At 37.4% G+C, this 16530-nt stretch overlaps 1 protein-coding gene across 3 annotated transcripts in view; it reads left to right on the top strand.

Annotated features, from left to right (window-relative positions):
- KLHL32 (kelch like family member 32) overlaps window positions 1-16530 on the top strand; it is a 114172-nt gene that overhangs the window by 9181 nt on the left and 88461 nt on the right. For all 3 annotated transcript variants that reach the window (XM_051615621.1, XM_051615623.1, XM_051615620.1), the window contains exons 2-3: window positions 12918-13006; window positions 15595-15775. In XM_051615621.1, coding sequence (XP_051471581.1) covers window positions 12984-13006; window positions 15595-15775 — 204 coding nt within the window. In that variant the 5' untranslated portion in view covers window positions 12918-12983. The remainder of the gene's footprint in view (window positions 1-12917; window positions 13007-15594; window positions 15776-16530) is intronic.

The raw sequence follows: 16530 nt of genomic DNA, 5'->3' as shown, positions 1-16530 counted from the left end.
CTGTGCTTAGAGTTCTGGATCATGTACAACTGCTCAGTTCATTGGCAAGGTGAGGAGCAGTCTGTCCTCTGCAAATCCTCTGATTCAAATCCAGGGTTTTTTGTGTGCCATTTGGTAAAGAGAGAAATCAAATACCATTTAATTATCCTCTTAGTCCTTGGATCTGTCTGCCATATCCTTGGGCTTAGTCATTGGTGGGGATTGGTGGGCACTTCAGGCCGTCTTTATGCCAGTCAGCACCTTTTGAGCCAGTGTGTCTCTGTTCCCAGTTCAAGACATTGATGAATAACTTCCTTTGTTTTATCCTTCAATGACTTTTAATTTCAGCATTGCCAGCCTCAAGCATTCAAACACTGGCAGTCAGTTCCCAGACATCGGTAATTAAATAAATTCAGCCACTTTCCAGTAGAAGCTGTAAGTCTTGTGTTAGATCATGTTTTCAAGCTTCTGCAGTGATCTTGAGACTTAAAACTTTTATTCCGTGTTTGAAATGAAAGTTTCAGGTGCATTTTGATTCCGGGAGATGCATTTGGTGACAGGGAAGGAAACCACCATAACTGCTTTATTTTGGCTTTTCCTTAAAACATATTTATTTTTTTGATAACTGCTTACCTAGTGATAGAGACTCCTAGTTAGCATTTTTCTTCCTAAATCAGTCTGACCAACTCTGATTTAGAAGGTTTGTTGCTTTTAGTGGTGGCGCTGTCCTGTTGATTCCTTTAGAGACGTGCTATCATGGATATATTTCAGTTTTATTATTTGCTGTGGACCAAATGTAGGGGCAACATAGGTAGCTTCCATGTGGATTAGAGGCTGGGAATCTAAAATAATGAAAAATTAATTGAAGTCCTAGGAAATCTTAGTGTTGTGATAACATAATAAAATACAGTAATTTATCCCAAGCTCTTTATTAAAGCTTATTAAATGTCTAACATATTAAAAAAAAGCTATGTGAAATAGTATTGTTTTGTTGGGTATATTCAGTTTAATTTAGTCATCATTCTTTTATGAAGTGGATTGTCCCTTTTATGTCAGCAGATGTTGCTTTTGCTTGTTGAAAAGTTCATAGCAGCTGGAGTCAAATGCTTTGCATGCAAGCAGGAATGATTATTAAGAAGGCAATCTCTGTTCATGCTGTTACCAGCAAGATTTAATGTGTTTTAAATAATTTAAAATGCTAATGTGAGGTCTTGTAGTTAACGAAAAGTTCACAGTTAAGGCAGTTAACAGCATAAGATCTAGTCATATAATAACATCATTTAGGTTGGAAAAGACCTTTGAGATCATTAAGTCCAACAATTAACCTAGCACTGTGCCAAGTCCACCACGGTCTCCAATCACATATACACATCTTTTAAATACCTCCAGGAATGGTGACTCTACCAGTTCCCTGGGCAGCCTATCCCAGTGCCTGATGAGCCCTTCAGTGAAGAGTTTTTTCCAAATATCCAACCTAAACCTCCCCAGGTGCAACTTGATCCCATTTCTTCTTGTTGTTGGGTTGTTTGATGTAAATTCTTTTCCACTACCAAAAAACCCCCAACCACCATCTATGTTAACAAAGCCCATGTAATGCAAGTCTGCCAACTCTATTCTCTGAACTGCTGAGAGGATTTGGGGTCTCTCAAATTTAGTCAGAACTTTGATTTCATCAAAGACTTCAATGACATTTTTAGGGAAGAGGGAACTGTTTTGTCCTTAAATGCATTCATGGTGAAAAAAAATTGGGGGAAATAAAATCTCTTCAGGGCTCTTTTGTAGAGTTTTGAAAAATTTTCACTGTTTTCTGGGATATGAACAGCCTATAATAACAGTAGTAGACCACTGTTACCCAGTTCGTAATTAATGGTAATTCCTTTGTGTTTTAATTCCTTCTCTGCCTGGCAGAGGGGTCCACCATGGCCTATAGGAATCCCATCTTTGGAGCACACCCACAGGAAAATGAAGACACTGGCACAAAGGCCTGTTTCATGCTGAAATCCTAAGTATCACGGAGAAGTTTAATAAGTTGCCTTCTACTGCCTAGGGAGCTCCACTCCTTTTATTGCAATATGATAATTAAAATATGAGTGGTTTATTATTTCAAGATTTAATTTCTTCTTTCTTCAGTAGTGGGAATATTTCACATTTACGTACCCATGGAGAACTGCTCTGCCAGTAGCTAGGTATTTCATGATGTGCTAGCTGCATCTGTAGAATTTATCTAGCCTTGAGATTGCACTAAGTTTTTCAAATATGCAGCAGCACTTCTACTAGCAAGCTATGAAACATTATAATAAAAGGATTCACAGAAATGTAAGCTGTTAAACTATGAATTTAGTCCAGTTCTCATGGAAGACCTTGACCAAATGATTGATGAGCTTCAAAATAACAAATTTTGATCTGAAATAAATAGTAGGATATGATATATTTTGTGGAAGTTAATGGACACTTAGATTTATTTTTTTTTCAAATTCTGAATATTTTTAAATTGTTGTGGGTTTCCCAGGTATACTTAGCAGAATTCTCTTTCAAGTTGACATCTTAGTGTGGCTTTATTCCGAAATACTCTAATTTGTTCCCTTTACTCTTGGCAGCACTGCATTTAAAAGCAAAAATCTTTGTGGTTGTTGGGCATTTATGAAAGGTGCTTTTATTGGCTTGGAGTTCCTTTGTGTGATGAACATTTACTGGAGAAATTCTTTAAAATACTTGGAAAATGGTCAAAACTTTAGTTATATAAAATAAATTCTTTTGCTTCTTGTCAATAATGGTTTTTTTTGTCAAGAATGGTTCAGGGCTCAATTTACTTGCCTAAACACAGATGTCTAATGCCATTTTAGATAGTGACCCAGAAGAGACAAGATGTCCTGTGTCATATTTCTTGTCTCCCCAGGGAGATGTCTTAGTTACTGTATGGGGTCTGAAATGACAGTGAATGTCTGTATGTTACCAACTCAATTTAAGTCTTAATTGAGCTTAATTGAAAAAAAAAAAACAACATGAAAAAAATCACTGCTTGCATGTATTGCTTACAAAATATGACAAAATAATTTGTTTAATGTTACAGTAGGCTTACTTTGGGTTGGTATTAATTCTAGCCAGGAGTTCAAAGGATTCTTAGTTTGTCGTAATAAATGAAAAGACTGCAACTCATAAGTGTGCTGCACCTGGACACCTGAAGAGAGATACAGAAGATTGTGCAGTCACTGTGGTTTTGATACATGTTCCCTTTTTGCCCCTTCTGTTTCCTTTTAAGAGATACAATATCTTAGAGAAGATTGGAATGTGGAATAAATAGGACATATGGGGCTAATATGCTCTTGCATGCTTACAGTATATTAATAATCTTTTCAAATGTACCATAGAGAATCACACAAAGCACAGAATCTTCAAGGTTTGAAGGAACCTCTTGAGATAATTTAGTCCAACTCCCCTACTAAAAAAGGGTCAGCTAGAGCAGGTTGTGCAGGATTGTGTCCAGGGGTGTTTTGAGTATCTCCAAGAATGGAGACTCCCCACGCTCTCTGGGCAATCTCTTCTGGTGTTCAACCACCCTCGCAGTAAAAAGTAGGGGGTTTTGTGCTCTAATGGAGTTTCATGTGTGTTAATTGGTGCCCAAGAAGTTACAGAAGAAGCAACATTTTAGCTTGAATTCTGAGTAGCTATTTTTAGCATTTGGTGATTTTTAACAAGATAATTATTGCCCTTATTTAAAAAAAAATATATGTAGATACAACTGGGGTTGTTCTCAAGTCCCTACTGCTGTTATGGTTTATTGTCCCACTAAGAATGTGCACTTCAGGTCAGAAAGAGAATGAAAATAGGTATCCGTAATCCAGGGATGAAGAGGTGGTGTCCTGGGGGTAGGGAGACCTGGTTCTGTCCTGGGAGTTAGGGCCAGAATGTTGAATTGGTACTTTGCAAACAAGGCTGTAATACAAGTTTCATGTACAGGCAGGTGCACAAGTGTTAAGGAAATGGAAGATTTCAGTGTACTTTTTTAGTTTTGCTTTTGTTTGGTCAGTTTAAGAGCAAAGCAGATGTAAAATACAGCTATTCATGTTTTCCGGTTAAAGTATCTCTGCACTGAATACTTCTACACCTTTCCACTACTGAGAGGAGGTTGCTGCTGAGAAGTGACCGCAATTGATGGCAGTTTCTAGAGCTGCCATCGTAACTGGTGTGTCTTTTGACTTCCAGATGTGTCAACAGCTGATGCCAGTCAGATCTGACTTGTGAATTTATACTAATTAAAAAAGTAATCCACTGAGCCTTCCAGTCTGTCTTGAAATCTGTAGGCACACAGAGGAACTCTGTGTATTAACTCTGGAATTACCTCTGAAAAGGAGTAGAGCACATAAAAAAAATTGTTTGCAAACAAGAACTCAAATATCTCTCTGGTAACCTAATTGATGGAGCTTAAAGTGAATTGTTTAAAGTGTGTTGTCAAAGTCACGACTTGCACTATAAAATGCATCATATGCATCCTCAAAATGAATCTTTCTAGACTGTCATTCCTGTGATCTCTCCTCCCTACCTGGGTAAGTCCCTTCTGCTCTGAGAGGAATTTTTATTTGTTGGATTGACACTGGGTATTAGCTACAGTGCTTAGTATCAGAGCATGTTCCAGGTAGCTGGTCTGGAACACCGAATAAAATCTGTGTTAGCAATGGAATGTATATTGAGCAGAGGACAAGAGAAAACAGGAAATCTGTTTCAATAAAATATGCTAGTGTAAAGTCTGGATGTCTTGTGCAAATGAATGCGTGGACAAAAAGAATGGACTAACTCTGCCATCAGCTTGGGCAGGGCCTTCAGCTGTTTTCCTACATAAGTGGTCAGGCGTCCTGGCGTTTTCCTTTGTATTCCCAGTGGATCTATGAACCACAGCTTCCCCTGGCAGGGAATAAGACCTGTACTGTTCCCAACTGACTTAGTGGTTCAGAAGCTCACTACAGCAGGTTGTACTCACAGGAAGTAGCGAGAAGACCAAAGTTAGTTCACCTCATAAATCTGTATCTAAATAAATAAATCTAAATACAGGTTCTGCAGTAAGAGAGATAATGCTCCTTCTGTTGGTGCAGTTAAGAGTGAATTGGGTTTACTGCCTTTGTCCAGTTACAGCTTTGTACAGCCCTGTGTTTATAGCAAAGCTCCTGTAGATTTTTGGCTATGGGGTGCAAAAAATCCTCCTGATATCTTTCATGCTAGTTTCCCCATCCCACATCAGGCTTATCTAAGTTATTTTCTAGCTTAGCTAGTTAAGGTTGTAGAGGTAGCAGTGACTGCGCAAACGTGTTCCAGGTAGTGAATGAAAGAAATAAAATGATCTGCAGTAACAGGATAGTGTAGATGGTGGAAATTCTTTTTTTTCTAAACAAGAGATGCTTTTTTGTTCTGCAGAAGGCAGTGTAAAACAGAGTGAAGGGCCGTGAAAAAGTCCATCCTTCCTAGGGATAGCAAGTGAGGGATTGTAACTAGGGAAACGAGTGTCCTTCCAGAATGACATAGGCTTAATGCTTTGATAATCTGTAACCATGGTGCTTATGGTGCTTCTGAATTAAACTTTTGTATGGTTTAGTGAAATCTTGAAATAAAGATAATGTAGTTCAGGTGTCCTGAAAGCCCTAAAGAAAGGGAACCAAAAGAAGTTACCACTGCAGATGTGATGGTGCAAGTTATAAAGCTCAGATTTTACATGCCCTAGATCACAGTTGTGAGACAGTAACTACAATGCAGCAAGCAGTATTGGAGATGACATATATAGCTGTTTTATCTTGTCTTCCCTCTGATAAGACCTTGCAGCTTTCTTCCTAAAGGCAAGCATAGAATTACAACATACAGGAGCACCTTTACAGTAACTGCTACATGTTTAACTGTGACAGTGTCTATAAAATCCAGATGGAGTGGGCTTTAACAAACACTGATTATTTTGGTCACTTTCTTGAAAATTGGATGTCTGTGTATCTCTTGCAGGTATTAGTCCAGGATCTTCCCTGCCATTGGCTCTTGCCTTTCTGTGCCTTCCCAGTCTTCACCCCTGAACTGAGCATTCAGCCTTATTACCCAGCAATTAGAATTAGTCCCAGCTGACCTTTAGCTTCTCTTCTTGTGATCATTCTGTAGAAAAATTCATCCTTTGTCCTTATTTTGTCTAAATACTCATCTGATTTTGGTATTGTGCCCTATTCCACTGTTTTCCCTCCCGCTTTTCAGAAGAATACCAAGAAACAACTGCAGCTGTCTCACGTGGTCTTCATCACCAACTTGCTCCTTCTTGTCTTTGTTTCCTCTTCCATCGTCTTTCCTACTCTTCATCTTCCTCTTGGCCAAATTTCTTTTGTCATTAAGATGAATGACTCCCTGTCCAATTTCTTAAAGCTGCCAGAAAGAATTTGTTGCCCCCTCCCCTCTGCGGGACGGTATTTTTAAGTATTGTTCTCTTGCATTGAAGAGTGAAGGAATAGCTGGGAAGCCAGTTATGTGCCAACAGGCTAGAAGGCAACTGCTACTCCTCCAGAGCAGAATTCTGTACTTCAGTATTTGGTTTAAATGGCATAATATTTTTTCTGTCAAAAAAAAAAAAAAAGATTCCCAAACAACTTGAGAATCTAGAGACTCTGTAATAAGGTTCTGACTACCCTGTTCTGTCCTTGACTTGAGTGGAAATTTTAAGTTTGTACAAAACATGTTTTAAATTAACAGCGTATACATTAGTACAGGTTCTCAATTACATATTTGAAATATTTATTGGATTTTTTCAATAGCTGGTCTGCATTTCTTCCACCCCTCCATCCTGTTTCCAAGTATTTATGAAAGACAAAGCTGCTTAAGATGTTTCCCAATTTGGGAGTTTTCTAGGACTTAGCAAGTGTTGTACAAGAACATTCAGTGTTTAGTGCAGGGATTTAAAACCCTTGCTTTGTGCTAGTAACATCACTTGGCCCATTCCAGGCCAGAGCTTGAGACTAAAACTTCCTTATCAGTAGACCATTACAACAAACTCTGGCTAGGCCTTGACCTGAACCATCTCGTGCTCTCCCAAAACATTTCCAGACATGGCTTGGGAGTTAGTGGGAGACATTTCTCAGTTGTTTGGATATGACCACATTATTTAGGAGGCCACAAGAGACCAGCTGTGGGCTAGCTAGCTGTATAGGCAATGAAACCAGCACAGATACTGTTAAATTTGCAAATATTGATGAAACTTTCCCTCCCTTCTGACTATACATGTGGGTGAAGTTATCTGCACTTCCAGTGAGAATTGGTTTGGTGTTTCCTTTGGCCTGTTAATGTACATGAAACATTTAATGCTGATTTAATTATGTGAGTTAAAATTGATGGTGTTTTTTTGTGATCAGTTACTGTATGACATGGATGTATTGTCAAGATAAAATCAGGGAGGCCTGTGACTGACCTGTTACAGTTCTCAGATGTTTGGAGAACTGTTAGGTAGTTGAGTTGTTATATACAGGCTTTTATACTATGTATTTTTTCCCCCTCCCTTATTCCTGGTGTTGAGAGCACTCATAGAACACACAGAGTATTTTATGCTATTTGTAATAATGTTGTGAGGGCAAAAAAGACTCCTTGAAATAGTCTGGTGACTGTACTGGAGGTGTAGATTATCTTGAAGTATAGTTCTGCCACCCTGTGGCTACTGAAGGTCATTCTTAGAAGGTGTGTACTTAACTACTGGTACTCCCAGACTTTTCTTTGAAACTTAATGAATACTGTTTTGTGGAGAAAGTTGAAGGACTGTTTTAGGTATGATAGAGATATATAAACTCCCTATCCTTTTATTGGAAGAGAAAAATACTCATTCACAGGAAGTACTATTAGTTAGTAGATCTCATGATGATGTAGTATGTAGACATGTAGCTGGGCACTTGGTCAGCTGGGTTATTCAAGGCTGTCCTTTACCCAGAAATTACTTATGCTATTCTTAGTGGTTTTATGTGGTTTAAACAGAAAATGCGATTGTTTTTGTTTCAGACAGGTATAAAATTTATAAGGTCACGTAGATTAATTGCCAAGATTGTAGATCTACAGTACTGTATACACCTGTCTGGAATAAATACCCCATAGGCAGATTTGAAGTGGTTTCAAAAACATACCCAAGTACTTTTGGCTCTTACTACCCTAGAAAAAAATAATTGTTTTGTTCAATAAAAGCACCTTGATGGTTGTAACAGTTAAAGTCCAAGGCTTATCTGAGTGAGCCCCTAATGAAGTTGACAGCATTTCAGAGAACACCTCACTCTTCTGTGTACATTTCAGTGTTGGTTTCTAGAGTTATCAGGAAAAATAATTATGATCTATCTAGTTAAATTTCTCTTGCTCTCCACTGTAAAGTGTTCTGACCTCATTTAGAGAAGCCTTCCACATTTTGCAACAAACATGTCCAATTTTCCAGAAGAAAAATGTTTAGGTTTAAAGAACAGAGGTTGTTGTTTCTTATCCAGTGAAAATACAAATGAAATACCAAAAAGTTCAGTTACAAACTACTTGTAACTCTGTCTTTTCTTTTTTTGAGCTCTACAGGAAAAATCTGGAAAGCATACTTTGGCAAAGTAACTAAGGAGTTACCTTTATGCCAGCAGCAGTATCTCTTAAAACTAAAATCCCAGAGAGCTTTTACCTTGTCCCTTTAATATGACTGCGAACTCAACGTGTGGTGTAGATACTTGGAGAGTGCTTTGGGTATTGTTGCCCAAGTTGCAGAAAGATGAGAAAATAAGTTGTAGCATTGTTCTCCCAACCATTCCCTAACAGTGATACATGGGTCATGTGCAAGGAGTAACCTTCTTCTTTTGCTAGGTGAATAATTATTATCATAGCTTAAATGCTCCAACTGTGGGTGGCTCGGAATAGCTAATAGCTGAGCTTCAGTGGTGGGTTGTTGTTATTGTATCTGATCTACCAGTGGGGTAGTATGCTACTGTGTTGCATGATTGTATGGTTTATTAGTAGAATGCAACATCTTAAGTGGCAGTGTAGGTGAAATACCTTAAGTTACAGACAACCATAAACCTGGCAGCTTTTAATTTTGTAATCTGAATGCCTCTTCAGAAAATATATTCTGAATACTGATATATCCAGATACACAGAATATCTAAAGCCATAGAGTAGACAGAGATCTAAAGACGTGGTTGTGCTTGTATATCTTTTACCCCTGTGGTTTCATTTTATATATCTGTGGTTTAAGATCTTAATGATTTGTGAAGTCAGATGGTAATTTGGTAGTGATAGACAATAAACTTAATTATTCTAATTTACTGTAGCTGATGGCCTGAAGCCAGAAATGACCTTTTCTGTCTCACAAGAAAATACTTTGTATCTCATCAGAAGACTTTAACAGCTTGATTTCTCTTACTGTATTTTTCCTTCATTACTGATTTTGCTGAATGTTTCCTCGAATTGTTTAGATTGACACCTATTTTTTCCAAAGAAATCCATGTTTTCAGTTTTTTACTTCCTTGTTATTGTAGTTTTCATTAAACCTAGTAAATCATTTATTTATTTATTTATTTATTTATTTATTTGCGGGTTTGTTTTGTTTGGTTGGTTTTTGTGTACTATGAATGCTTTCTCTTGAAAGTCACTATATTCAGGCACCAAATTAGAAACCTGAGCTGAGTTATGATGTCCCTGACAGTGTGGGGCAGTGGCAGAGTTTTCCTCACAGTTGTGATATTCTTGAACATTTTTTGTATGTGATGAGGAAGACCTTTCACTTCTCAAAAATCTTAGTGAAAAATGGAAAAAAGTAATGTCTGCCAGGGAAGTGGTAGATGTGTGTTAATATAGTCAGAAGAGCATGTTTGCAATTAAACTTTTTTGTAGCCATTTCAAAATGTTTCCCTTTTGAGAAATTAATTTGGCAGCACTCTGATAAAAAGTAGAAGGTAATGCTGCCCTTTATTTTCCGTGAATAGTAAGCTTATACAGACTTGTTTCTGAAGAGTTTCTTATTTTGAGAGAAGGTGAAATGCAGCTTGAAAGGATAATTTATTCTGACTTAGTAAAACAGGAGTATTTCAAAGACAAAACCGGGAGGTCCTATGAATAAGGATCTAAACTAGGACAGAAAATTGCCATGGGTAAAACTTCCTGGTCTTATTCTTCATCCATGACAGCCTCCTTCAGGACATGCTATAAAGTAATTCTGGAAGCAAATGGACGCAATGTACTTCTGTTTTTAGTTTTTAAATATTGCATTTAATTTTAAACCAGGTATTGGAAGTTGGCAAAGGGAAAATGGCATTTTGTAGAGTCCGAATGCTTTATCTTTATGACATACCTAATTGGTTCAAAATTTTGCTTTTCTACAGGAAGGAGTAATATAATGCTTATGATCCCCTTGGTTCATTTCACACCATTATTTCTTCTAACTTAAAGTGAAGAAATGTGCTTTTAAGTGAAAATGATTTATTTCTTAAAATATGCATTTTGAAAAGGAGTGACTTGAGGGAAGGAAGAAAACTAATTGCAGATGCAGATTTTCTTTTTAATTCTTTATAGATTGAGTATTTCTAGTATTTTTAACTAATTTTTGTGGTTTTGTGAATTTCCATAAGTTCCTATGTAATCTAATTTTGGCACTCAAGAAATTCAATGAAAGTGATTTTGATTCACCATTTTCTAACATCAGAGTCAGAATTAAGAACATTAATAAATATATCTAAGTAAAACATTATTAGCTTGAAAGACACATTATCTGTACTCCTAGGAAAAAAAAAAAAAAAAAAAAGTCAGAAGTTTTGCAAATGAACAGGTTTTAATGGCTACTGACCAGTGAGAAAACCTCTGTTTCAGAATATAACTAAAAGCTGTGCATGTGAAATGAGATTAAAATCTTTACTGAAATCCATAGAGTTTGACTAGCTGGTTTGAATAAGTGTTAAAATTGATTATATAAAAATAGATTTTTGATAGCCAGTATTCTTCTAGATAATGTGGCAGTAGAGTAATGAGTGGCTTTCCCAATTCAAAGTGAAAAATTAAAGGAGAAATGACAGGGTTTTTCACACACTAGAGGAGTTTATAGACAGAGAAATACTTAACTAATGCAGTGCATTACTGTGAAGCTTAGTGGTAAATAGAAGTTAAGCAACCTTATTGTGATTAACTGGGTGAAAGCCAGAAGTAGCACTAAAGAACTCCGCAGTTCCCAAAGGTTCTCACCCCATCCTGCGTTAGGAGATGAAGAACATAGATCTTCCCAGAAAGGCAAACCAGTCATTCTGACATTCTGTGCGTGGGTCTGAAGCAGCAGGGGAGGTTGTGAGGAGTGAAGCAGTAGCTGCTTCATTATACTTGAAGACATCCCCAAGGGTTCATTATACTGGAAGACATCCCCAGCCTGCTCTCCTACCTCACTCCAAATGCAGATCATCAAAGAAGCAGGAATGTCGCATCTAGGTTCACTGGAGATTTCTGTCTGATAGCTGTGTTGGATCTCAGTGAGCTGTTTGAAAGGTATTTGGCTCACATTTTTTTGTTACAGCTTAACACAGTTAGACTGTTTTCTTTAGGTGAAGGAAAAAAAAGGCATCAGTGACTGTGTAATTTTCTGGCCTGCCTTTATAAAGGAGTTCTGGTACTGGCTGTGTTTGCAAGAGAGAATCTCTCTGTCTACAAAGTCATCTTTCAGTGTCTCTTGACTATTGTATTAAGCTGAACTCTGAAGTGGTAGCTGCCTATTTCACTTTGTTTTTTTCTCAAATTACAATTTGTCAGTCTTGCCAAATTTCTAGAAAGGGCAGAGTCACTTCTCCCACAACAGCACGTTGCGTTCCATGGAACTGTGGAGGCAGCTGAGGGGGCAGCAGATGGATGGAAAGAGCAACCTGTCCCAGGGGGAAGAGGATCCTCCTCTGTAAACTGACTGATGATTTATAAATCTGATCATACTGCTTGGATGTGCTGTACTGTTTGTATTTGTGAGTAGGTTTGTTTATAGAATCACAGAAACATTTAGGTTAGAAAAGACCTTTAAGATCATCAAGTCCAGCCCTTAACCTGGTCAAGCCAGTTTAACCTGGTAGACTTCAGAGTCCACCACTAAACCATGTCCCTAAGCACCACATCTACTTGTCTTTTGAATACCTTCAGGGATGGTGACTCTGCCACTTCCCTGGGCAGACTCTTCCAATGCCTGGCAACCCTTTCAGTGAAGAAAATTTTCCTAATGTACAATCTAAACCTTCCCTGGTGAAACTTGAGGCCATTTACTCTTGTCCTATCACTTGTTACTTGGGAGAAGAAAGCAACACCCACCTCGCTACAACCTCCTTTCAGGTAGCAGAGAGTGCTGTGGACTCCCCTCAGCCTCCTTTTCTTGAGATTGAACAACCCCAGTTCACTCAGATGCTCCTCCTAAGACTTGTGCTTAAGACCCTTCTAGCTTCAGTGATACTCATCCAGGTTGGCAGTGGTACTTGGTCATAGCACTGATTAGTCCTTCAAGAATATTGCTCTGGGGCAAGTGTGAGCTGCTTTTTGGAGTATATGGTAAATTCATCCTTTCTGCCCTATGAAATTGTGCTTTTAGGGAAAATTAATATAATCAAAGCATAAGGTTGGGTATATGGCAAACCTGTTAGACCCTAGGCAGGCCCTTCTCACCACACTTTCCCTGTTTTGAAAGAATGTGATCCTGAGTTTGCAGAAAGGAGACATGCCTCAAGAGCAGTAGTTTCAGAACATAGGGTGTGAATTTCTAGAAAAGACTAGAGGAAAAACCACTTTCCAACTGTACTCAATCTAGCCAACAAAATTTCACATGCAACTAATCCATATGGCATGTCTTTAGGCAATGGAGGAATTGAAGAAAGTTGCTTTTAAATTACATATCCTGAAAGTATTGATCTTTAAGGCTGAGGCTGTGTATGCTATGACTTTTAATGTTTCTTTCCTTCTTCTCTTTCTAGCTGGAATGCTTGCTGCTTTCCCTACAGGATTATAAGCTTTGATATTCAGAAGAGCAAAACTGAAAGATGCCATCTGAGAGGTGCCTGAGGTACAGTACCGGGTAGATCACATCTAGGGTTATGTTTACCAAAACATCAGTTAACAGAGTAGAAAAGTGAAACTAATATTTTTGTTCATTATGTAGATTTCACATCATTAAATACACGTCCACTTTGTTATCTGCAAACTATTACTTTCTTTTGGCCACTTATGTCAAGCAAAGAGAAGCAAGCCTGGGATTGATTTAGGACCCACAGCCTCTTCATAGATTCTCTTTTGTGTCTTTTTCTGTGTACTTGGAACTTTTAATTGTGGAAGCAACTGGTATTTTACATTCATGCATCTGAATTGGTGGCTGGTGATAATTTCTGGTGTGTGTAGTGTTCTACTACTTTTCCAGTTCTCTGAAATGTCTTCAAAGCATTCTCTACAAATTCATCTTCTTTCCTTCCAGAATCTCCCATTGTCTTTCCCTGTTACAGAATCTTTCAAATCTAGCCTTTCTCTTTTATTTATATTGTCCATTGTCTTATCAGAGAATTTGATATTTATCATTGAGTTATTTTCAGGGAACACTTTCAGGCAGAACATTCAGCAGAATTTATTAATCTCATTGCTTTTCTTTGGTAGAACCTTGCACTAATTGGATAAGCTTGTAGTTGTTCTGTTTTATGGAGTAGTTAACACCTCTGGCCTGATCTGGGAGCTCAGAGATCTACCTGATGTTACTGGGATATAATTTAATTCCAGTTCTGTTTCCCTTTCCCTGCCGTGCTTCTGCAGCAGAAGAGAATTGGAAATTCCTTGTATTTTATAGCTATTGAATTTATCAACTGACTATTTTAAGACAAAATGGCCATGTTATTTTTCAGTCCTTTTTCATTTATAAATTCCAGTTGAACTGTCTTGCATGGGTATACATTCTTCGTATGTTAATAGAATCAGAATGGTTTGAGTTGGAAGGGGCCTTAAGGATCAAGTGGTTAATGTTGTTAACACAAGTATTATAGGCAATTTATTTTTCACTTTGGTCATTGAATTGAAAAAAAGGATTATGATAGAGCTCAACTTGAAACCACAGCTGCCTGATTTTAAGTATGTATATATCTATACACACAGATATACATAAAAATATTCCCCACAATTATTACCTCTGCTTTCTTTTAAGTGAAAATGATGGTGAAAATTCACCTCTGAATGATGGTGGAAAAAGAAAGAGAAATGAAAGTCTTGGTTCACAGCATTTAAGTATAATTAGCTTATTATATGTGCACTAGTTTGATTTGGTCACTTTACTATAGAAATTAAAGATGGGAAATATTTGTTAGAAATAGTTCCCTTGTATTTTAAGAAATTAAATTTATTGATAATTGTAATTCAGAATATCACTGGGGTTCCACAAATAGAACAGCTGAAGGAAAAATGAATAAGGAGGTAAAATAATAATTTGAATGAATCATTTTGAAATGTATATAGGGTATGTCCATGTGTTAAACCTAAACTGTTAGAGAGGGGTTGAAATTTAGGGTATTCCTGTCTAATTGCACTTGGGCCATCCTTCTTCTAGACATAATGCTTTAGATTTTGTCTTTTTAAAAAATGAGGTTAGGGAGGAGCAAACAGTCTGCAAGGCAGATCTGCATTAGTTTACAGAGGCTCAAGGTGCAGGAGTGGGACAGGCAGAACAAAGAATGTGTTTTGATGGTAAAGGAGAATATAGCAGCCACACAACTGCTGCACAGCATGTGCATGGGGTTGATTACATGATTGTAGTGGAAAGACAATAGCTTATTTACCCCTTAGAAAAAAAAAACCCAAAAAAACATTCACTTTGATTTGTTCAGAGTTGACTCTCTGGAAACTCCCCTTCTATATGGACCTAGATTCTTGGACATTATAAATTGGTATAGTCTCACAGATTTCAAATAAACCATATTGTTTTGTACCAAAGAAGATTTGTAGATTTATTTGATTTATTTTTTTTTTCTGCTTGCATTAACAGTTATATTGCTTTTTATTCTCCTTTAGAAAAGGAAACTGCAGTCAGGCAATCCTAGGCTGCCTGACACGTATTCGTACAAGGAGACAGTAGTAGTGAAAGGCCTCAGCATTTAAAAAAAAAAGCAAACATCTCTTCCTCCAGAATGGCCTGAAAATATTCAGTAATGCAGATTCAGACTTAAACAGCCACCTGAGATGATGAGTCTTCAATTTTTTTTGTTAGTAGGGCTAGTTCCATACATACATGCTCCTTTCCACTAATACATCAGTTTGAGCCACTTAAGTTTTCTGTTGCTCCATTTACCTGGGCCCTTTATTCTTCTCACTTAATTCTAAAATTATTCTGAACTATTCCTGTGAGTCCAGCTGACTTCCAGTGCAGCAAACAAAAATCAGAACAGTTGAGGTTTTAAATCTGAGTATATAATCAAGTTTCCTAATACTCTGTTTTACTGTTCTTTTCTTTTTATGTCTATACCATATAAAGATTTTTGCCTGACAGGGTTCATGGCTTTTTTTTTGTCTTTCCAAGAATGATCAAACAATCATACCTTGAAAAAAAGTTCAGTTTCTGACAGAACGTGCTTGCTTCCTGCATTTTTTTTTTGACAAAATCTTTTCCCTTTTCTCTCTCAGTGTTCAGGAAATGCTGACAGGTCAGAGGCTTTGTCAGTCCAGCTCCCATAATGATGCTGTCCTGGCAGCCCTGAACCAACAAAGAAGTGATGGCATACTTTGTGATATCACCCTTATTGCTGAAGAGCAGAAATTCCATGCACATAAAGCAGTCCTGGCAGCCTGCAGTGACTACTTCCGAGTGAGTCCAACATTTTTTTCTTCTTTTACAATAATGTTTAAAAATCCCCAGGTGTGGGGGCAGGGCTGGAGTGGGCAGGAATGATTATGAAAATCATACTGAACAAGCTTAAAACGTGAGCCTATAGAAAATTCAGGATTATTGCACATTCAGTAGAGTGTACAATTTTAAATATCCACATACTTGTCATAGGAAAGAAATGCTAAGATCATAATTAAATTTTTTATCATTATTTATGATTGGTTTTCCTTTACCCCTTCCCAACAGAGATCAGCAGTACACAACTTTCTATGAATCTTATCCCTCAGTAAAGTCAGAAAATGGAAGATTCTTTTTTTTTGCAGAATGCAGACACTTGGGACAATGGAAGAATGGGGAGAGAGAATTAAAATATTAATAAATGCAATTTAAGTCAGCTCGAGAGTGGGTTTTTGTAGAAATGCAAGTGGTTACTCTCCAAGAGGAGGCCATGGTAATTTTTTAAGCGTAATAAAACTTTCAGAAACAAGTGTTTCTGGAAGGTGAAGATTAAAATATTCCCTGGGAAATATAATTCAGACACTCAACATGGAAAGTTGAACACAGGTGCTAAAATTGGAGAAACTGAAAAATACAGTTTTCTAATAGGAGGAGCATTCTTCATATACAGCAGTTCTACTAACCTTCATTATAATGGACCTGTTGAAAATGTCGGTCTGTTTGTAGCTTTTTAGCTGACTGGTGTTTTTAAGTGAGAGTCATCCTGTTGTTACTCA

Source organism: Apus apus, chromosome 3, assembly GCF_020740795.1.
Source record: "Apus apus isolate bApuApu2 chromosome 3, bApuApu2.pri.cur, whole genome shotgun sequence".
In the NCBI taxonomy this organism is placed as follows: Eukaryota; Metazoa; Chordata; class Aves; order Apodiformes; family Apodidae; genus Apus; species Apus apus.
The sequence above is the reverse complement of the archived record's forward strand: the minus strand, read 5'-3'. Positions and strand labels throughout refer to the sequence as shown.